This window comes from Symphalangus syndactylus, chromosome 1 (assembly GCF_028878055.3).
Source record: "Symphalangus syndactylus isolate Jambi chromosome 1, NHGRI_mSymSyn1-v2.1_pri, whole genome shotgun sequence".
Lineage (NCBI taxonomy): Eukaryota > Metazoa > Chordata > Mammalia > Primates > Hylobatidae > Symphalangus > Symphalangus syndactylus.
Genome location: NC_072423.2, coordinates 33,309,150 through 33,332,076, shown reverse-complemented (window position 1 = coordinate 33,332,076; position 22,927 = coordinate 33,309,150). Strand labels below are relative to the sequence as shown.

Here is a 22,927-nt window from a genome sequence, read left to right as displayed (position 1 = left end):
TATTATGCATGTATAATATATATGTATACATATATAATGCATGTATAATATATATGTATACATATACGTGTATTATACATACATATGCATATAGTACATATATAATACATATATAACACATATAAAATATATAATACATATATGCATATACATATATAATACATATATATGTATGACTATTGAAGTATTTACTTCCAGATTCTCAACTTCATGTAGGAAAATATGTACAGACAAGTGTATATTCAATAGTTAAATCAAAAATTGGCCACAGGATATGGGAGTTCTTACTATTTGTTGTGAAGCTTGTCAAGCATTGAATGGCCTTCCTTCTTCCACATAAACTACATGATCAGAATTTTTATTTAAAAATAAGAAATATTTTCTATTCAAAAATAGCTCAAGCCCAGTCCCAAATTATACTATAAGATAAGCATTACAAGAGCTCCTCCTATGTAATCATGGGTTGTATTTTTTTTCTTGCTATCTTCAAGCTATTTTTAGCTCTTGTTTTTTCAACTTTCTGTTTTATCTGCCTTTCTATATATTTTAGCTCTTCAATGCATTTTGCCAACCAATTTAAATAAATTCAAAACCAGCATCATCCAAGATAGATGTGAGTGTGAAGATCTGATTCCTCAGTGACCTTTACCTCCAGTAGCTCATTTACTGCAGCCATGAGATGCTCAAATAACTTCAACCAATCTAACAGCATTTTGGGAGATAAAAATTGTGGTAAAGTGTCTGACAGTTTCAAGAGCTCTGGGTATATTTCAGCAAGAGAAGCACAAAATCTATTATTTCTTGGTGAATTATTCCATTTTGAGTACAGGAGAAAATCTCTGTTCCTGTGGCGTTATAAGCTGCCATCTGCCTGTGAGGGTTTAGGTGTGGGTAGAATAACCCTAACCATTCAGTATATTGAGTAGTGTTAAATAAACTGGAACTTAATGACTGTAAAAATAGTATGTGCTGTTTTAACAAGGAGTCTACAGAGTAGTTGGTTTTTAGTGGGGGAGTCTGTGTCACAAGGTAGGTTTTATAGCTCATTAGAAGGCTGGAGCATAGTTTGTAAGAGTCTAATGTCCAATTCACTGATTGCACAGAATGAGTGCCATTTCTACTTTAATGTGCTTCCTTGATAACAGTTTTGGTGTTTTATGTCTCCAGAATATAGAAGTTGATGGACTATCTTATAAACTGGAAGGCCTGAAAAAATTCACCGAATATAGTCTTCGATTCTTGGCTTATAATCGCTATGGTCCGGGAGTATCTACTGATGATATAACAGTGGTTACACTTTCTGACGGTAAGTTAAAAACAGTGAAACTCTTTTTACATATTTGCTACAATAATGACATAATATTGCACATATATCATAGATTCCATTTTCAAGGCTTCCTGACTAAAATTTTATGGACTATTACAGTTAAATGTAAACTTTCTATCAAGATATGTACTCCCAGCTGGGTGTGGTAGTTCACACAGGTAATCCTAGCACTTTAAGAGACTGAGGCAGGAGGATGAGTTGAGCCTAGGAGTTCGAGAGCCACCTGAGCAACATAGTAAGACCCTACCTCTGTAAATGATGTTTTTTTAAATTAACTGGATATGGTGGCATGCACCTGTGATCCCAGCTACTTGGGAGGCTCAGGCTGGAGGATCACTTGAGCCTGGGAGTTCAAGACTGCAGTAAGCTGTGATTGTTCTACTGCACTCCAGCCTGGGCAACAGAGTGAGACCCTTTCTCCAAATTAAATAAATACATATGTATATATGTGTATGCATATACATATACTCTTGAGTCAGTATATACTAATAGGTAATCCTCAAAATGTGACTATTGACTGAGAGCTAAAATTATTTTGTGTATTTTTTATTTCTTTAACTGTTCTAATACAAACGCATTTGTGCATGTGTGGACTAATTTTGATTGGCATGTTTTATTCCCCTATTTAAAAGTGTGCAGATGATTAAAGGTGTAAATGATAGACAATCCCCCTATATTTACCTCTTAATTAGAAAATATATCAATAGGAATCAGGCCAAATAAGCTGATATTAAAATTTAAAGTATTAAAATTGAGCATGAAAAATGTGTATGTTGCCTACTAAATGGAAGAATAGACATAGACATACACATTTGAGACAAGAAGTGCAGTGACACAATTGTGCTTCACTATCCCCTTTATTCCTGGGCTCAAGGACTTTTCTTTTCTTTCCCTTTTTTGGAAACGGAGTCTCACTCTGTCACCCACGTTGGAATGCGGTGGTGCAATCTCAGCTCACTGCAACCTCCACCTCTCGGGTTTAAGTGATTCTCCTGCCTCCAGCCTCCTGAGTACCTGGGATTACAGGTGCATGACACCACCCCCGGCTAGTTTTTATATTTTTAGTAGAGACAGAGTTTCACCATGCTGAGCAGGCTGGTCTCGAACTCCTGACTTCAAGTGATCCACCCACCTTGGACTCAGAAAGTGCTGGGATTACAAGTGTGAGCCACTGCACCCAGCCTCAAGGGATTTTCCTGCCAAAGCCTCCCCAGTAGCTGGAACTACAGGCATAGGCCACAGCAGCCAGCTAATATTTTTATTTTTTGCAGAGGCAGGGTCTCACTTTGTTGCCCAGGCTAGACCTGTTTTTTAATGCCATAAAAGAGAGGAATAAATCTTAATAAACAGAATAAATTTGACAAAGTAATAGCCAGGGGAAACTAGACACCTAACTGCTAGATGATCATGAAAGGTTGGGAAATTTGATAAAAAGTAAAAATAAAATACGTCAAAGTATATGATGTGGGGCCAATGAAAACTCAGGCAGGTGCAGAAATGTAGAGATAGGCCCTTGTGAATATTAAAAAAGGCTACAAGCTAGCTCTTTTCAGCAACAGTTTCCATTTGGTGTGTTTAATTCTATAAATTATTTATCTTTTTAATTAAAAAATGACTTTAGCTTGTGATTTCTTGACAGATCTATTGTTGTTTAATCTGGGAAAGTACCTGGGTATACATTTCACACAAAATCAATGAAATGAGGAAGGGCATGCATATTATTAAGGACAGGACAAAGAGAACACAGGAATAATGCTCATTTGCAAATTCAACTTTAAAATGTATTTTATATGTAATACCACTTTGGTATCATTTTTAATGTAATTCTTATGCCCATCCATCCAATTCTGTTATTGAAGACAGAACAGAATATTTATTGGTAGAATAAATTACTTCACAACTTATAATTATAAAAATAAAAGAAAAACAAATGAAAGTGAATATTTTACATAATTTATGTAGATTTCATTCACACTCTGAGCTGTAATACTGGGGCCTTATTCTCCACTTTGGTTTTAAATGTCATAAGTGAGAAAGATAGATTATTATTCATTAGTCCAAGAATTATCTTCTGGAGGTGTTACAATGTTTAGGACTTAGAAAATGTCTGTCAGTATAAAAAAAGAATTTCGTGTCCCTAACCCCAGTAAACATCACTGTGCAAAGGACACCAAATTCTCTCTCTCAAATGCACTGAAAGGAGATAGCAAGGGCTTTATAAGCTTCTTAGAGTGGACACCGTGAGCTCATTTGCATTCATTTTTACAATCAACTCATCTCTTTTCATGTCCAACACAAATCTGTGGCTCTTGGCTTTCACTTCCTTATTATCCAGTTCCTTTCTGTCTACTTCAATCTCATGTCTTCTCCACTGTACTGAAGCTGTGCATGCTGAGGTCATATATCACATTGAGTTGTATTTAATCACATTTAATAGTCACCTGCTTCCCAGTCTTCAGTCGTGGAGCACTCTTCTTCGTTAACTTTGTGTATCTTGTAACAGGTGAATGTTGTGAAAATTAAATGGGCTGTTCTGTGTAAACATCTAACAAAGTGTATGACATTTAAGTGTTTAATAAACATTATCTCTACCAATGTGCACTTCACTTTTTCTCATTATATTAATATTACATGCCCCTAAATATGAAGGATGCTGTTATATTCATCTCTGTATTCCTCCTGAGTAAATATTTATTGAATTAATTAGACAGCTCAGTCAAAACTGTGCAAATTTCTGTATGCAAAGGCTTATCTTTAGGATTTCCCATTTGTGGAACTAATTTAATATATTAATTTAATATATGACTGTGTCTAAATGCATCTGTATTATAGAGAACATAATAATTCTTTTCATATCAGGAGTCTTACCGTAAAAAATATATTGAGGCATAGAAAAATTAAAAAAAAAGCAAAAGTTAAGTGTAAATACATTTCTTCCAATTTCATTACTTTATGTTCTTTCTCCCTGTTCTACTGGGATGCTTGTAAAGATCTTTATCCGGATAAGCTGTCATCTCTAATTTAGCTCGGCTTTATTTTCTGAGTAGAAACCTTATTTTTTATTCAAATTCCGTAGAAACCTTATTTTTTATTCAAATTCCTCCACCTAGAAAACCATTGGTTTACAATGAGCCATTTTTTTTTTTTTTTTTTTTTTTTTGAGACAGAGTCTCGCTCTTTCACCCAGGCTGGAGTGCAGTGGCGCGATCTCGGCTCACTGCAGGCTCCGCCCCCTGGGGTTCACGCCATTCTCCTGCCTCAGCCTCCCGCATAGCTGGGCCTACAGGCGCCCGCCACCTCGCCCGGCTATTTTTTTGTATTTTTAGTGGAGACGGGGTTTCACCGTGTTAGCCAGGATGTTCTCGATCTCCTGACCTCGTGATCCACCCACCTCGGCCTCCCAAAGTGCTGGGATTACAAGCGTAGGCCACTGCGCCCAGCCACAATGAGCCATTTTTTTTCACACCATTGAGATTATACAGCATATGGTCATCTAACTAATTTTGCCAGTTTGTTCCAAAATACTGTCTCTTGCACTAGTTGGCATAGGTAAGTCACTAAGAGCTTTTATGAATGAATGAACCATTGAAAGTTTCCATGCCAGCTTGTCCTGTGTCCAAATGCATAAGGACCTGATTTCATAGGCAATATAAGAATGTGCTTATTATTTTTATGAATGTTATTAATATTTCTTGAATACTTACTAATGGAAGGCTCTGATCCAAGTACTTTGCATTTACTTTTCATCCTCACAATACTACTGTAATTTTCCCTACTTTACAGATGACAAAACTAAGTCAGAAAGAGTTCACAAAAGGTAGTAAGCAGCAGAGCCAGACCACATAAGCTAGTAAATTCAGAGGCAAGATTCAATGTGGAAACATGTTTCTTTTATTCTATGATAAGTGCCTTTAAAGGAAAATGCTTATAATTAAGTATGAATTACTGGCCAGGCATGGTGGCTCACTCTTGTAATCCCAGCACTGTGGGAGGCCGAGGTGGGCGGATCACGAGGTCAGATCGAAAGCATCCTAACATGGTGAAACCCACTCTCTACTAAAAATACCAAAGAATTAGCCGGGCGTGGTGGCGGGAGCCTGTAGTCCCAGCTACTCGGGAGGCTGAGGCAGGAGAATGGCATGAACCCAGGAGGTGGAGCTTGCAGTGAGCCGAGATCATGCCTCTGCACTCCAGCCTGGGTGACAGAGCGACACTCTGTCTCAAAAATAAAAATAAATAAAATAAAATAAAAATGAATTACTGCCAGGCAGTAATTACACTTGTAATCCCAGAACTTTGGGAAGCTGAGGTGGGTAGATCACTTGAGGCCAGAAGTTCGAGAACAGTCTGGCCAACATGGTGAAATTCTGTCTCCAATAAAAATTAAAAAGTTAGCCAGGTATGGTGGTGCACACCTGTCACCCCAGCTACTCGGGAGGCTGAGGCAGGAGAATCACTTGAACCCGGGAGGCGGAGGTTGCAGTGAGCCTAGATCACACCACTGCATTCCAGCCTGGGCAACAGAGAAAGATTCTCTCTCAAATAAATAAGAATTATTTTGGTCTATAAATTGTGTGTACATGGCAGCGTACATTTGCTGAGGGGAGGAATTGAAGTGCCTGTGCCTTTGGAGACTCATTTACAATTATGGGAACTTGATCTGTCCTACAAAATACCTCATATCCATGAGTTTCAAGCCAGCATCCTTCTCCATATTGAGGGAAGTTTCCAGCCCCACCTCTGATTGGCTTGAATGGACCTATTTATTATAAATAATAAATTATTTGACATTTTGAAGAGAAAAGTGTTCTTTCACTTCTGCCTCATGAAACAAGAAGCATCTTGGGAAGACAAATATAGAAAAGAACAATCGATATGGATTCTCTTCACTTTCACCTAGCCCTGGCATCTACTGTATCTATTTATCTCCAAATAATATGGAAATTGATAGTGAGAAGGAGGGAGTAGGAACTGATAACTAAAAATACTGTAGAAAAAATTCTCTACTCTCCTCCCTGATATGACAAGAATAGCCAGTGTGCTATCAGTGGAAAGTTAGAGAAGAAATGTGCACTGTAAAAAAATATAGAAAAACTACCTCAATACCATTACATAAGGACTTTTAGCAGAATTTTATTTTATTGCCTTTCAATTCTTGTTTTGTTTTGTTTTTTTTGAGACAGAGTCTCACTCTATTGCCCAGGGTGGAGTGCAGTGGCACAATCTCAACTCACTGCAGCCTCCACCTCCCAGGTTCAAGCGATTCTCCTGCCTCAACCTCTGGAGTAGCTGGGACTACATGAGTGTACCCACACGCCCGGCTAATTTTCGTATTTTTAATAGAGATGGAGTTTCACCATATTGGCCAGGCTGGTCTCGAACTCCTGACCTCAAGTGATCCACCTGCCTCGGGCTCCCAAAGTGCTGGGATTACAGGTGTGAGCCATCATGCCCAGCCTGCCTTTCAATTCTTAATACAGAAAACAGCCTTGATGCTTATAAAATTGTGGTAGCTACAAAAAGAAGAACACATATATATCTATCCTCTTAAAGTTTTCTTGGCTTTCTAGAAATAAGGAATTAAATGCCACTTGTAAACTCAAAGTGACATTTAAGGGTTGCATATCAGCTAGAACAGTACCTACAACAAAACGCATGATAAATGTTACCTTCTCTTTCTTCCAAAATTCAATTATCTATCAAAAATTCAGTTAGTAATTGATATTATGTTTGGATACTAACTGATCAAAAAGTGAGTGTAATATTATTAGAAACATATAGCATGACATGTCAGTATTACAATATTAAATATAAACTAGAAATATTCTTTCATGTTTAAGAAGTGACTCAGCCAGGCGTAATGGCTCACTCCTGCAATCCCAGCACTTTGGGAGGCCGAGGCGGGTGGATCACGAGGTCAGGAGTTCGAGACCAGCCTGACCAACATGGTGAAACCCGTCTCTACTAAAAATGCAAAAGTTAACCTGGCGTGGTGGTGGGCACCTGTAGTCCCAGCTACTTGGGAGGCTGAGGCAGGAAAATGATGTGAACCCGGGAGACTGCAGTGGGCCGAGATGGTGCCACTGCACTCCAGCCTGGGTGACAGAGCGAGACTCAATCTCGAAAAAAAAAAAAAGTGACTCAATATCACTTAATATTAAGACATTATTTCCAAACTTTGCTTTTAAAGGATAACACTTTTGGAAGTTTGTGAAATTATATGATATAGAGCATGTTATTCTTCAAATGGTACTTCAATTTAAAAAACTAAACTGTAATTTTTATGTCAGTAATTATAATGTTTAGAATAGAATAAATAATAAATAAATAATACGAGTACAATTTATACTTTAACTTAAAAGTAAATTTACAAAACAAAACTTGGGACCAAACCCTGAATATGGAACCATTTTTATTGGAATTTATAAACTTTCTATTAATGTATTTATTCAGCAACTATTTACTGAGTGTGCACCATATGCCTTAATCTCTTCTTGATACTGGTGATACAACATCAAAATGAATAAATACCTTTTTCCTTATTGGGGTTACATTCTGTATTTAATTTTAAAATCAGAATACGAACCTCAAAAAATTAACATTTTATAAATTGTGGAATATTTTTGAAAGAATACTTGCTGAGTTAATTCGTGAAAAACAAGCAGATGAGCATTTTGTCAGAAACTACATTGGCTGCAACCTTCATCAGGCACTAAGATCAGAAGTTCAAAATCAAAATAAAAAAAAAAAAAGATTGCATTTCCCATTATTCCCAGAAAGGTCTAGGAACTATATAAGTAAGTGCTCATTTGCTTATTCAATCATTAATTCAGTAAATATTAATTGAATGTTAGTTTGAAAGATAAAAGATTAATCAGTGACACATCATGTCTTCATGATAATTACTATTTGGAAGATAAATTCAGAGTATGGCATAAATAAATTCATCATCAGATGTAAGTACTCCATAGAAAAACATAGATTTTTTTTTCCAAATTCTAGTAAAAGAAGGGGAAAGATGTCAAAAATGGCCCTTAGATTCTTGAAAATGCCTGAGAACTTTTCTATTAAACTCATCTATTTGTGAGGAACAAGGATAGGGACTACTCACTTTATAGATTAATATGTGTTAACAATTTATTGAATGCTACTTCTATTCCTATTATGGGACAAAAAGCTTTATTTCATTTATTTTTCATCCCAGACATCTAGAGTAGTTCCTGACATGTAAGAGCCATTCAATAAGTGGTTGTTTTTAAAGCACTCACATGATAGAATATTCACTTTTTTGGTAGAGTAAATATTTATTGTAAGTATTAAAAGAAAGCTGTATATGTTCTTCCTTCTATAAAGGTGTAGTTAAATAAAAATGCAGGCAAGAAAAACAAAATACTGTACCTAGAAAGTCTACAAAGAAAAATATACTGCTCCTTTGCTAATAGAATTGACTCATCAAGTGCTATTTGCAACCTACTTGTATTTATCACATAAGGTTTAATTTTACGCAGCTAAAAGAACTGAGAAGTATTTCTTCTCTTCACTTTTTAAGAGCTAATAAAGATTGCATTACAGGAATTAAGAAACCTGTGTGACCATTAGAATGACATATTTTATCATAAAATTATGCAGATTCTGAAATGCACAATATCTTAAGCCTTTAAAACTACTCTAAGAAATCTCCTGTGTGTTTTTATTGGTTTCTCTGGGAAAGTTATCACAAGAGGGCTGTAATTAAATGGTGGTGTTTGGTATCACTGCCCACGTTCTCTTGTGTAACAGTTTTGGGGGCTCCCTACATAGGTAAGTTAACTGGCTTGCCAAATGAGAAAAAAAAAAATAGACAAATACAGTTATTTTTCATCTCTCCAAAAATTTTTGAAGTACTACCTGGGCTAACCTACCTAATTATCATTATAAACTATATAAAAAAAAACACACTCTCTTTTTACTAGACACGTGGTATTTTTCTTTCAAGATTTTGGCAGTAACTGTGACAATTTCTTTGATTCCTTTTAGTGCCAAGTGCCCCGCCTCAGAACGTCTCCTTGGAAGTGGTCAATTCAAGAGTAAGTTGGCTAAACGTTCACTACTCCATTACCTATCATGATTACCCATCATGTATAACCTTCACTCACCCAACTGCCATCTTGAGTACAGGGTAGTGGCTTCCATGTGAAGAAATGTCGTGGAACAACACAGCAAGTGACATTGGTCCCACATCCTCTTCCATCAGACTTAAGTAAATTAAATGAAATATTTGTCTACTTCTAAACAAATATTTTGATTTACAAACATTAAACAAACATTGATTTTGTAAATGTTTTAGTGGTCAAAGGCTATTCCTTAAGGAAACAAAGACATCTGCTTCGTCTATGTTCACCAGTCTATCATATAGCTGTGATAATGTGCTAGATGAGGAAATTGAAATAATTAGGAGAAAGAAAGACTGTTTCCTAACACATTGCTTAGAATTGAATATTTCATCATCATCCTCATTCTTCCTTTATAAATGTAGTCATTGAAGGCCATTATTGAACTTCAATACAGTTATATTTATGTAGCGATATTACCTAGTTGTTAGTACTTTCCTGGCCCGGAATGTTGCTATGACTTCCAAAAGAGCTCAACTTAGGCTAGTATTGCTGAAGTAGCCTAATGCCAGAAGTCAGTTTTCTAGAAACAAGTCATTATTTCAAGTCACTCAGGGTTGGAAATAAGCCAAGGCCACCTAGTAGAGTATAACAAATGAGGATTCGCCTGGTTTGACCCTGTCACCACCTGGCCACTATGCCTGGAGCTCCGGTTAGTTCCTTCTCGTGTGAGGAAACTGGCCTAAATGATTTCTAAGCTCTGGGAGACAGCAGAGAAATGATATGGGTCTTAGAAAAAGTCATACTCTGGGTTTTAATTCTAGCTTTCTCTTTTCATAACTATTTGGTCTTAGCAAAGTTTTCAACCTTAGCAAACCTCTTTGTATGTTTAAGTATCATAAGAATTACTATCTTCCTTATTGACTTATCATGAGAAAGTAATAGTAAAACGTATGCGATGAATCTGACTTAATAGTGATTCCTTCATTCCATGTGCAAATGCCTTGTCATATTTTGTAAAAAATCTATGATGAAGCCATATCTTGTGATGTTAATTGGATCTGTCTCAGTCAAATGAATTTATCTTTTGAAGCAAGTGAATGCGTTATTCTCTTATACTTTTAGGCAGTATATTGGATAAGAACTGTTAAAGCAAACATAAAATTAGAAGAAAATAACTGAACTTAGTGGAAAAAATGAGCTAAAGGAAAATAATAAAAAATTAACATAACCCTACAAATGACATTTTTATCTGCAACAACACTGCTTTATAGATGCGCCACTTAAATTAAGAGATTGCCAAGTCAAAGTCAAGTAGATTTTTACAATTATTGTATGTTGTTAATGAATGAAATTTGGAAAACGTATTGTAGTGTCTCTTGTTTAACAATTCATCATTATTAGAATCCTCACTCTCTTTATATTTTTCCTCCAGGACAGAATATAGAAATTGATATACAAGCTATTTTGTGTTTGTGTGTTCATACCCTTTAAGAGTGTACTCCAGGAAAAGATGAATGTTTTCATCTGAAATGTGTATAAGGCATTACTGAATGACCCTGAATGCTAACTGTATTTGAATACGGATGTACTTTACTGAAGAGGGAATTCCTGGATTGAAAAATTGACTATATATATTACATATGTATACACACACACACACACACATATATACACATATACACACACAAATATCACAGCTTTTACTCTTCTCTAATTTGCTTGCTTGCAGCAAGCAAATACAAACACTTCTGCTTCTATCCTCTTTTAGTTGATATCTGGAGCATTGCACGGCTAGAAATTTTAAATTGTTCATTCACTTTTCAGAATGAAAATCGTATGCCCAGGCACTGGAAAGTCACACTCTCTCTCTCTTTTTCCTCTCTCTGATCTTATTTCATAGCTTCTAAGAAATTATGAATTATAAATTTTTATCTTGGACTGTTTTCAAGAGAAAAGAAACTGGATGATCAAAACACCACTTTTTGCCTTCTCAGTGTATTGATTCAGACAAAGGCAAACGTAATATTCTATTTTGATATTTGTCTTTTCTTTGAAATAGATGAAAAGTTTTAAAATATATTAATATTTACCCCTGACTGTTGCCATTTCAAGGAGCAAACTGTAGTTAAAAAGAAACATTATAGTTGAATAAATAATGTGTTTTTTTTAATACTAACAGAATTCCAAGGTGTTTTTATTTTTTTTGTATTTTAGAGACAAGGTCTTGCTTTGTTGCCCAGGTTGGAGTGCAGTGACACAACCATGACTTACTGTAATCTTGAACTCTTAGGCTCAAGTGATCCTCTTGACTCAGACTCTAGCATAGCTGGTACTACAGGCATGCAACCACCATGACTGGCTAATTTATTTTTGTGTTTTTTGAAAGACAAGGTCTCACTGTGTTCCCTAGGCTGGTATCAAAGTCCTGACCTCAAGCTATCCTCCCACCTTGGCCTCACAAAGTGCTGAGATTACAGGCATGAGTGACCATGCTCAATTCATGAATTTTTTACGTAATTTATTTTACTTGGGATTTTAAGATGGAAGAGAACACACTTTGAAAACTTATTCTATATCATATTTGTAAATATAGAGCACAATTGATTTTTTATTGGCAGTAAATGTAATAACTTGGTGCAACTAACATTTTTGCAGAAAGATTATTAGGATCTCTGTACATAAAACTGAGGGGTCGTTATAAGACACATGATCACAATCTAGGTACTCGTTAAGGTTTTGGTCACCCATAAGCCAACTGGACCCAGAAATCATGTTCCATAATAATTAAGCAGAGAAGTCTTTACACATCTAGATAATGGAACCAAGAACAAAATTCTCTTACTGTATCATTCTTGAAAACCCAGTATGGTAGAATATTTTTACAAAGCTGTAATAGCAGAACAGATTAGATTCCTTTTCTACAAGTTAACTATGAACACAATTTTTTTTGTTGTAGTAATGGCTTGACTTACACATATTACATGTCAAGTAAAACTGGGTCATAATGAGATGGTTATTTCTCTTAGTAAAATTTTGTTACAAGAAATAATATCTTTTCCACAAAAAGATAATGGTTTATGAAATGGACTTTAAAATGTTGCATTTTATTAGGAAAACTTTTTATAAGAATAATTTCCTTAAGAATTTAATTTGAAATTCAATTATTATTCAATTATTATTGATTCAATTATTATATATTTCAAATACATACTACAACTTAATTAGTTGGCTAGAACATAAAGGATACATTTACAGAATACAGAGAGCTAATGTTGGGGCACAAATATTAATACTTCCCTGTGTTTCAATCTAAAAGTTCTGATGAGTAATAATGTTTAGAGGATGATAGAATTCAAGTTGCTTGGGTCCTTTTATTAACTCTTTGAACCTGTGAAAAGTCAGGTGCCTCAGTTTCGTTTATTCAACACTTACTCTGTACCTGTTTTAATGTCATACATAATAAGGAATGTGATCTAGAATTTGTTTTCATGCAGTTGGGTAGGAAAACGTGAAAGAACGTTCACTTTTCCTCTAGCCACTTTAATTTGTTGAACCTTTCAAAGTTGACGTTATTTTCTCATTGATAAAATGAGAGGGCTGGATAGAGAATCTCTAAAATCTCTTGTGGCTTCAAACATCTGTGCCTGTGTTTCTAACCATTATATCTTTTCTCAACCATTTTACCGTTAAAGAATTAGCGAAAACACAAATCAATTTCAGTATACCAGTCAACTCACTAGTTCAGATATATATTGACTGAGCATTACAGATTGATTGCAAGGAATGAAGTATTAACTCCCCTTTCCCCCAAAAACCCCAGTATATTATGAGGCATAGATCATTGTTCAGATTTAGATTTTTAAATGCAAATTGATGGATTCCTCTCATTATATCACCTCATACCTCTCTGCTGTTGAAATCCTTATTCTTGAACACCAGATGCATCTATGTGAATGTCTTTTTGTTGCATTCCTAAAAGCTGGTACTCAGTCAATCACAATCTGATAGTGTACATGGTGCCTTCAAAGCAACCGAAGAAAAAGTTTCTAGTGTCTTCCTACATCTTAAAGTGTCTCACTCTCCCTTGTTTCAGCACAACTTGGCATGCTTAAATAACTCAAGCCTGAGTTCAGCAATCATATGATTTCCTTTATGCACAAACTATACAGTAGGAGAACAGGAAGTTCCTACTCTGCAAAGCAAACTGATCATTTTTAACAGATATTTTAACATTCTTTGTGTGTGTGTGTGTGTGTGTGTGTAACAAGACAGAGGAAATCTAAGTGTATTATGGGATAACTGCAGAAGGACATGCTTTTGAGGATGTGGTGCAACTTGCTGGATTTTGATTGAAGTCTCTATACTCTGTCATTGGGCTAGTGATGCTTCTCTTATTAGCCAAGTCCATAGCCAAGTGGATGGCTGAGTGAGTCATTTGCATATGACTCCTAGTGGGAAGGGAGGAGATGGGGAAAAGCTGGAGGCATGGAAAAAATGTGAGTTATGATATTAAATTGCAGATCCTCTGTGTTTGGGGTATGTGTATGTGTGTATTCAGTTTTGTCTTTTTTTTTCTGAAATTGGGGTTATCTTCTCTTGGTTATTCAGAAGGGGTTTCAGTTCACACTCCTCCCTGCTGCGTGACAGTCTCTGAAAACATACTTTTCGAAAAGGGGTCTGGACCCACTTCTCTGCTTTCACCATTCTTCTAGTCAATGTTCATTTCTCTCTTGTATGTTGTATGGAGTCATAGGCCTCAGGCAGCCCATGGAAAAACATACTTCTTCGTGTCTCCCTAAGTCCTTTATAAAATACACTTTGGCTGCTGAGTTCCTGGATCCAGAGCTCTGAGCCCTCTCCTCACAAATGTAGTAGGTTTAAAAAATGGATTTAATGAAGAGAAAGAGGACATATGGGAGACTGCAGACGATTGTATTTACTTAAAGATAAACTAGAACCAGCATTTGCTTATTAATGAACAATTTAAATACAATAATGTTGACTCTCACAAGCTTAACATTGACACTTGTCCTCAATCATAACACAGAGCATTTCTGCCTGATCATAGTATTTGCCCTAGTTATCCATCCATTTAATTCAAGTAGGTGTAGATCTCTTATATTTATTTTAGTTATTGATTCCTTCATCAATTCATTACATGGTAATTTTTCAGCATAGATAATGTCCAGGGGCCTATGACTGAAAGTTTTAGGAAGGGTGGGGGGTAGGAGCATAATTGTAAGGAAGGCAATATTTCCTGGGGGCCTTACAGTCTAGTCTTTCTGTTTAGAATTTGTAGGAAAAACTAGACTGGATATAAATGATTATATTACATTAGAATCAGATAATTTGTAAGAATCCATGAGACTCAAGTATAAGACTGTGTTTGGTCTATAATTTGGGTAGAACTCATCTTCAGATCTCTTCCATCCTATCTTTTCACTTAATAGATCCTTTTTTATTGTGGTAAAACATACTTTATATAAAATTTACCATTTTTTAATTTAATGTATTTTTTTTAATTAAATACAAATTTAAGCATTTGTAAATGTGCAGTTTAAATGTGGTAAGTACATTCACATTGTTGTACATCTATCACCAGCTTCCATCTCTAGAATATTTTCCATCTTCCCAAACTAAAACTTAGTATCTATTCACCAGTAAGTCCCCATTTCCCCACACAGGCATAGGTGTCTGAAGCCACAAGAGATTTTAGAGATTCTCTATCCAGCCCTCTTATTTTATCAACAAGAAAATAATGTCAATTTTGAAAGGCTGCAACAGATTAAGTGTGGCTAGATGAAAAGTGAACGTTCTTTCACATGTTTTCTTACCCACCTGTGAGCTCCATGAAGGCAAATTCTGAATCACATTCCTTATGTGGGAATGTGAGAGGAAATGGGGAGTTATTGGTGAATAGATACTAAGTTTTAGTTTGGGAAGATGAGTTCTACCCAATTACAGAATCCCTGGCAACCACTATTTTACTTTTTGTATCCCGACTTACTTTATAAATGAGCAAAGAAACCAATTCATAAAAAAATTAATTTCCCCTTTGCTTCATTTAATTGAGAAATAAACAGTTTTCCAATTTTAGATCCCCATTCTTACAGAGAAATGAAAAATTTAATGAATCAGTGCTCAAGAATACAGACAGATGCTTTAATTGGCTAGGAAGAGATGCCTCACTTCCCATTATTGTCAGTGCTTTCAGAATACTTCTGTTCCAAAATTCCACATTTATAAATTGTTTTTAGAAAATCTGCTGAAATAGCCAACTGTCATATTTAGTAAGAGGAAACCAGAAACATAAACATAGGATTGTTCCAAAGAAACTGTAAAAGACATAATTTTGTCTCATATTCCATCAGAATTTAGACCATAGCTCCTGACCAGTTGCTTAATTGATTCTTAGACTTTTTTTTTTTTTTGAAACGGAGTCTCGCTCCATCGCCCAGGCTGGAGTGCAGTGGCGCAATCTCGGCTCACTGCAAGCTCCGCCTCCCGAGTTCACGCCATTCTCCTGCCTCAGCCTCCCGAGTAGCTGGGACTACAGGCGCCCGCCACCACGCCCGGCTAATTTTTTGTATTTTTAGTAGAGATGGGGTTTCATCGTGGTCTCGATCTCCTGACTTTGTGATCCACCCGCCTCGGCCTCCCAAAGTGCTGGGATTACAAGCGTGAGCCACCATGCCCGGCCCTTAGACTTTTTTTGAAGTTCCAAAAACTCAACAGTTTACTTCTCTTTTCAGTGAAAGTACAGTCAATGAATAAAGATCAACCATGAATTAGAGGAATAATAAATTAGTAAATTAATGGATAACTAGTTTTTAAATAACATAAATGCATCGTTCCAACTTAAATGCTTTCTGTAATTAAGTTGAATAAAAGAATACTCTGCAAATTTGCAAATTCAAAGCATATCTTTGTATTACACTATCATTCATTTTCTCAGAGCAGCTCTTCCTAAAGTCTATTTGAGAGAATACTTACCTTTTTCTTTTTTCTGTTTTTTTTTTTGTTTTTTTTTGTTGTTTTTTTTTGAAATGGAGTCTGGCTCTGTCACCCAGGCTGCAGTGCAGTGGTGTGATCTCAGCTCACTGCAACCTCCGCCTTCTGGGTTCGAGCAATTCTTCTGCCTCAGCCTCCTGAGTAGCTGGGACTACAGGCGCGTGCCATCACACTTGGCTAATTTTTTATTTTTTTTAGTAGAGACGGGGTTTTACCATATTGTCCAGGCTGGCCTTGAATTCCTGACCTTGTGATCTGCCCACCTTGGCCTCCCAAAGTGCTAAGATTACAGGCGTGACCCACCACGCCCAGCCTATGGTACTTTCCCAAGAAACAAGGTTGCTATGGCTTAAAAAATTGTGAGAAATATGGGAGGTTTCCTATTGGAGATATTAAAGGCTATGAGAAGTATTTGTTTAACACAGCTTTACCAATTGTTTTTTCTACAAAAACATTTTAGGCGAAATACGACCTTTAAAACTTCTTCAAAGTTGCTTAATGTCATTATAACATTACAAATGAGAACAACGTACTCCATAAATTGAAGGACCTCATCTTCCTCCAAAAATACCTTCTTATCTCAATTAATTTAAAATAATAATATATATTAAGTGAAAAAATAAATTTATGGAAAGCAGAAGTGAATCAAGGAATAGTTATAAAGGACATTTGTGCATAACTAGAATAGGATATTGAGAAACTTCTATGACATCTGTTAGAAGATTTGAATGAGTTAGAGACATGATTAAATCTCCATGTCAATATGAATTTTTATTAATGTAAATAGGACTTAGGAAAACATTTTCTAGACTTTTCTCATTTTTCATATTTCATATACATAAAATACATCATTTTTCTGTTGTGATTTGAGAATGTTACTTTTTACTCTTTTCCAATTTATTATAGTCACTGCCATTAAGTATACTTGCACAAAGGATTTTGACAAAAAAAGATTAAAATATATGATAGAATACCATTCTCTTTTGAGTTCTAGCCTCACTTTAATATCACCTTATAATTTATACTTCATCACACAGATTTCTAATGGCTCCATTTCTGCTTGTCTCTGAAGGCAAAGCTCACTTTAGCCTTTCCATGAAGTTTAATGAGGTTTCCCTCAAGTCATACATTTTTGAAAAGTGGGAGGTTTAATAATGGGCTTAAATTAAATGAACCTAGGTCTAGTGATAAGGTCTCTGATTTTAATTTAGTTCATGGAAGTTGCCCTTATAGTTGGAATGGTTGATTAGTTAGAAGACATGAATAAGTTCAGCCCTACCAGTAGGTAAAAGCAGTTGCTAACTATGTGATTTGATTTTAAAGGTGTTGAACCATTCACCCATGTGCAAAAACTTTATTCAGTAGTATAGTTTTAAATATTATTTATATTATAAAACAACTTTTAAAATGCAAGCACTTTATTGAAAGATTTAACACACTAACGTGAGCTATTTTAGTCAATATTCTAGACACACATTCAATGAAAACCTAATTATAACTGTAATAATGGCAGTAACCTTTTCCAAAGGTATTTTGTGCCTGGCAATGTGCTAAGCAATGAAAGCGGTATTTCATTTATTGCTTTTAACAATCCTATAAGATATTATAAAACTAATTCTGAAATACCAACTTTGAACTGTGCTTGTCGCTGGGAAGGCTATAACAAAAGCAATCAAATGCCTTCTTTTCTAGAGCTTACTTATATTCTAATACATGGAAATAGACTTATAAACAAATTAATTAACAATTGACACAAGGGAGTGGTAAGTTCTGTGAAGAAAATCAAGAATAGTCATGTGATAGAATTTGAGGACCTTATTTAAATCATATTTTCAGGGAAGGAACTTTTAAGGAGATGAGCTGAGGCATGAATAGAAAAGGATCAGCTTTGTGCACACTCAAGAGTAACACATTTCAAGTGATGCCAACAACTAGGACAAAAGCAGTAAGGAGGGAACTATCTTTGCATGACTGTGAAGCTGAAATGAGAATAGAATAGACGATGGATTGCTGGGTTGGGGCCAGATCTGGCGGGGCTTTGTAGGGTGTGGTAAAAGTTGGGATTTCATTCTATGGACAATGAAAAGCATTTTGAAAGGAGAGTAATCAGATTCACCTTTTTTTAAGAATTACACTGACTACTGTGGGAAAATTATCAGGGGGTGGAACGTAGAGGAAGCAGGAAGACCAGTTCAGAGACAACCAAGTGTTCCATGTGAGATTATGTAGCAGGAAGACCAGTTCAGATACAACCAAGTGTTCCATGTGAGATTATGTAGCAGGAACCTAGGAGTCATAGGAGGTGATGGAGGGGGAAGTAGAAACCATCAGGGTCTGTGTTGGATCTACAGCCGACAGATTGGTTAATGGATTATAGGGCAGGAGGAAGAGCAAGATCAAGGATATAGAGTAGATTTTCGGCTATAAAATGTAAGCAGATTGTGGAGCTACTTAATGAGACAAGATTTGGTTTAGGGGACAATCACTTTTGGACATTTTGAATTTGAGGTAGCTATTAAATATACAATTAGGAATGCCAATCATGTAGACAATTTGGTATATGAGAATAGAGTTCTGATGACAGGTCATGCCAGGAGATATAAATTTAGGAGTCATTGTCATATTGATAACACTTAAGGAGAGACTACAGTTAGAAAAAATATGGCAGAAACTTGGAATACTTAATATTTAGAGATTGGGCAGGTGAGGAGGAGGAATATGACAGGGATAAAAAGAGGAAGGGTGATTTCGCAGGTGTCATGGTGGGGAAGAATGTTTCCAAAAGGTGGGAGCTGTTAACTATGTCATATACTAATGAGAGATATAGTAAATCATGTCAGTAAGGTGACCACTGTGGGAAGGAGATATGACATTCTAGAGAGAGTATGAAGGGATTAAGTAGAGTGACTATAGATTATATTTGTGAGGAGTTTTGCTCTGAAGTGGAGTGACGTGATGGATAGTGTCTTTAGGAGGTGGTAGGCTTGAGGGAGGTGTTATTGTTTGTTTCATTTATTTATTTTTGTTGTTTCATTTTTGAACATGAGAGATAACCACAACTTTTAGAAATAAAGGAGTAAAAAGGGAAACATCAATGATGCAGAAGACAGAATAGAAAATTGGAGGAAAGCAATCCTTTGAGGAGGCAAGAACATGCAGGATCCAGTATACAAATGGATGGGCACAGACAATCGAATCTTGGTAAGTTGAGCAAAGGCAGAGAGAACAGGTTTGGATGCTGATATATTAGTCAATTTGAGCTGCAGAGACAATAAATGTAAATAAAGGTCATCAGAGTGTGAAGGCTTGGAGGAACAAGTATTGAGGATTTCAAAATAGGAAAAAAGGTGGGAAATGGTTATCTCAGATTGTAGAAAAGAAGTCATACTATACATGACATTATGATTGCTGAGTACTATGGACTGACCATTTGAGACTGGTTGTCATGAATGTAAAGTGAAACTAACCAACACAATCATGTTTGTCTTTCTCCCAATGGTTGATTGCTCAGTTGCTGGCCTGAGGTAGGCAGATAGCTGGGTTTTATTCAGTTTGGTGTTTTTCAAGGGAAGAATGGGTCAGGGGGATTAATAATTTTTGCAAAGGAGTAATTAAAAAGAAAACCCATGGATCTAAGCTACCCATGGAAGAAAAAACTGGGCATGGGGCAGAGTGGTGATGGATAACAGAAAAGCAGTAAGGTCAGTGGGCTGCATTATTATCCCAATTTTACAGAGAGAACACTGAGGCTTAGAGAGATGAGATAATATGCCCTAGTGTCACACAGAGAAGGGCTGAGTAGCAGCACAGGGACTTGAGCCCCAGCCAGGGCTGTTGGTCATTTGGACACAATGTTTCACATAGGGCCCAATGCTAAGGGAAGGGATACAAATCAGAATACAAAAATAAGCCTTGCATTCAAGTGGTTTTAGTTCTCAGCGGGAATTTTTCCCAGGCAAAGGTAAGGTCTAGATCAGCAGCTAGGAGACATCAGAACTGTTGGTGGACACCAAAAGTTTTGGTTCTAAAATGTGCTGAGAAAGGAGAGCTAGAAGGAGAATCAAAAGAACACATTTCCCTGACTTTTCGCTTTTTCCTGTAGTGAACCTACACGGAAGATTCTGTACCTCAAGCTATGTGTTTCTCCCCAGGGGACCTAAAAAACACATCAGCGGGACAGCGGGTTTTTAAGAGAGCACAACTGATACCTCAATAAACTTTAGTAGACAAGCTTAAAAACTTAGGGTATTTTTGAATGTAATTCTGACTTTTCTTCAATTCCAAGTTATATATTTGTTATTAAAAGTTTTAAGTGGGAAAATTGAGATCACTGAAAAGGGTCTTACCTCATCCCTCAAGGGTTGTTGGCCAAACAAACAAATAAACAAAACAAAAAACTAACAAAAAACCCACCTCTAATTATTTAGCAACAGAGTTCTGCAACCGTTAGGAAATTTGTATTAAATTCAGAGAAAATGCAAGTCATAAAACTGGGCATACATTTTATAATCAGTCATTATTAACTTAAATAGTAAATAAAACTAAACCAAATATATATTAGTTAAGTATAGAATAGATGTTGCCAGATAATAGTGTAACTGTGTGTGTGTGTGTGTGTGTGTGTGTATACATATATATATATATATTTTTTTTTTGAGGCGGAGTCTCGCTCTGTCACCCAGGGTGGAGTGCAGTGGTGTGATCTTGGCTCAATACAACTTCTGCCTCCTGGGTTCAAGTAATTCTCCTGCCTCAGTCTCCCAAGTAGCTGGAATACAGGTGCGTGCCACCATCCCAGCTAATTTTTTGTATGTTTAATAGAGATGGGGTTTCACCATGTTAGTTAGGAAGGTCTCAATCTCCTGACCTCGTGATCTGCCCACCTTGGCATCCCATAATGCTGGGATTACAGGTGTGAGCCACCGTGTCCGGCTAGTCTGAGTATATTTTAAGATATAACTTCTTTAGTTACTAAACTGAATCTGATATATTTTCGTCTTAAAGTTACTTTAGTTTAATCTCATCAAAATGCCCACCAGCATGATGCAATCTTAATATATATACTCAATAACACTCAACAATGAAACCCACTTATTTCATTTATTATGTTGTTCTTTCACGTAGAAAATGATAGCCTCCATTAGTTTTCCAAAGCTGTTCAAAACATTACTCAGTCTACTGGAAAACTCTATGTAAAATTGACAGAATCTAAGAGCATCATCTTCATGTTTCCTTAGCATTTTGTATAAAGTGTATGTTGCATACAAATGGATTTGTCAGATACGTTGAGAAGTATGTTAATAGTAGGCAAAAGAAAGTATTAAGGAACAATTCCATATCTTCAGAAAATTAACTTAAGAACATATTATATATCTAATCTTAATGCAACTGGTGGAAATTACCGTGTCTTCTGCAAATAGCTTTGTCCCAGGGTAAACAGTAAGAAATTCCATTTTATTTTTTTGTAGTAATGCAAGGTCCTCCTATCTAAACATTTCTCATCTTTCAGAGGAGTCTACTTGACAGACCATTTTGTGTTTCAGCTGAGAGGCAGTAGCTATTAACCAGATTGCTGTCTATTTTATTTTTATAGGGATAAAGTTGAAGAGACTCACACAAAAGGGATTTATATGTGAACAAATGCCTTATACTGACTTTAAACAAAATTGATATCTTTTTAAAATACAAAGCTGACTGTAGATTTTTATCTTTTATGCATAGCTAAATCTAAATGTTGCAAAGAATATATATTTCCATGTCCATGACTGCAGTATCAACATGTATTTCTCTAGAGATGCCTATATTTCAGTATTTCCAAGTTGGGTTTTGTTTTCTTATACTTCAAAGCAAGGAAAATATATTTGTGTTTCTTTTTAATGCCAACACAGATAATTCCCTTGATGAAATCAAATATAATGGCATTTAAAGAAAACATTGTTAGTAAAAAAAAAAAAAAAAAAATCCAGGTGCTCTCTTAATTTGGAAGGTTTATCAGAGAAAAGGCAATGAAGAATTTAAAGGTTATTTCTGTTATAATCTTGGATTATTTCTATCATGTGTTTATTCATTAATTTATTTGTTTGTTTAATGATAAATATTCATTGAATATATGCTGTGTAGGAGTCACTTTCTAAACACTTCAGCTCCGTAAGAGTCCTCCAAATTATTTGTCAGCCAAAAAAAACCTCAGCACTTCCATGAATGTCAGCAATCAGTGAGCAACTGGCATATGATAACACCTGGGCTTGAGTAGAGTTTCTGCTCTTCCATAGGGAATTAACTTCTCTACCTATGATAAAGGTAGCAGACACTTTCCCCTTGTCTGTCATTTAGAGAAGGTTGGGCATTTTCTGACTATACTTAACTTTGAATATAGTCAAGGATTTCAGGGTTTATGAGATAAGAGGTCTATGAAACTGAACCTTGGAGAAAGGAAAAGTTTGAGGGGCCCCAATTAAAGTTCTCAAACTTTAAGGAACATAACAATACCTTAAAC

General features: G+C 35.8%; 1 protein-coding gene across 2 annotated transcripts in view; it reads left to right on the top strand.

Moving 5' to 3' along the window:
- DCC (DCC netrin 1 receptor) overlaps window positions 1–22,927 on the top strand; it is a 1,203,407-nt gene that overhangs the window by 878,067 nt on the left and 302,413 nt on the right. For both annotated transcript variants that reach the window (XM_055298749.2, XM_055298754.2), the window contains exons 11-12: window positions 1,168–1,306; window positions 9,344–9,393. In XM_055298749.2, the coding sequence (XP_055154724.2) occupies window positions 1,168–1,306; window positions 9,344–9,393 (189 nt within the window). The remainder of the gene's footprint in view (window positions 1–1,167; window positions 1,307–9,343; window positions 9,394–22,927) is intronic.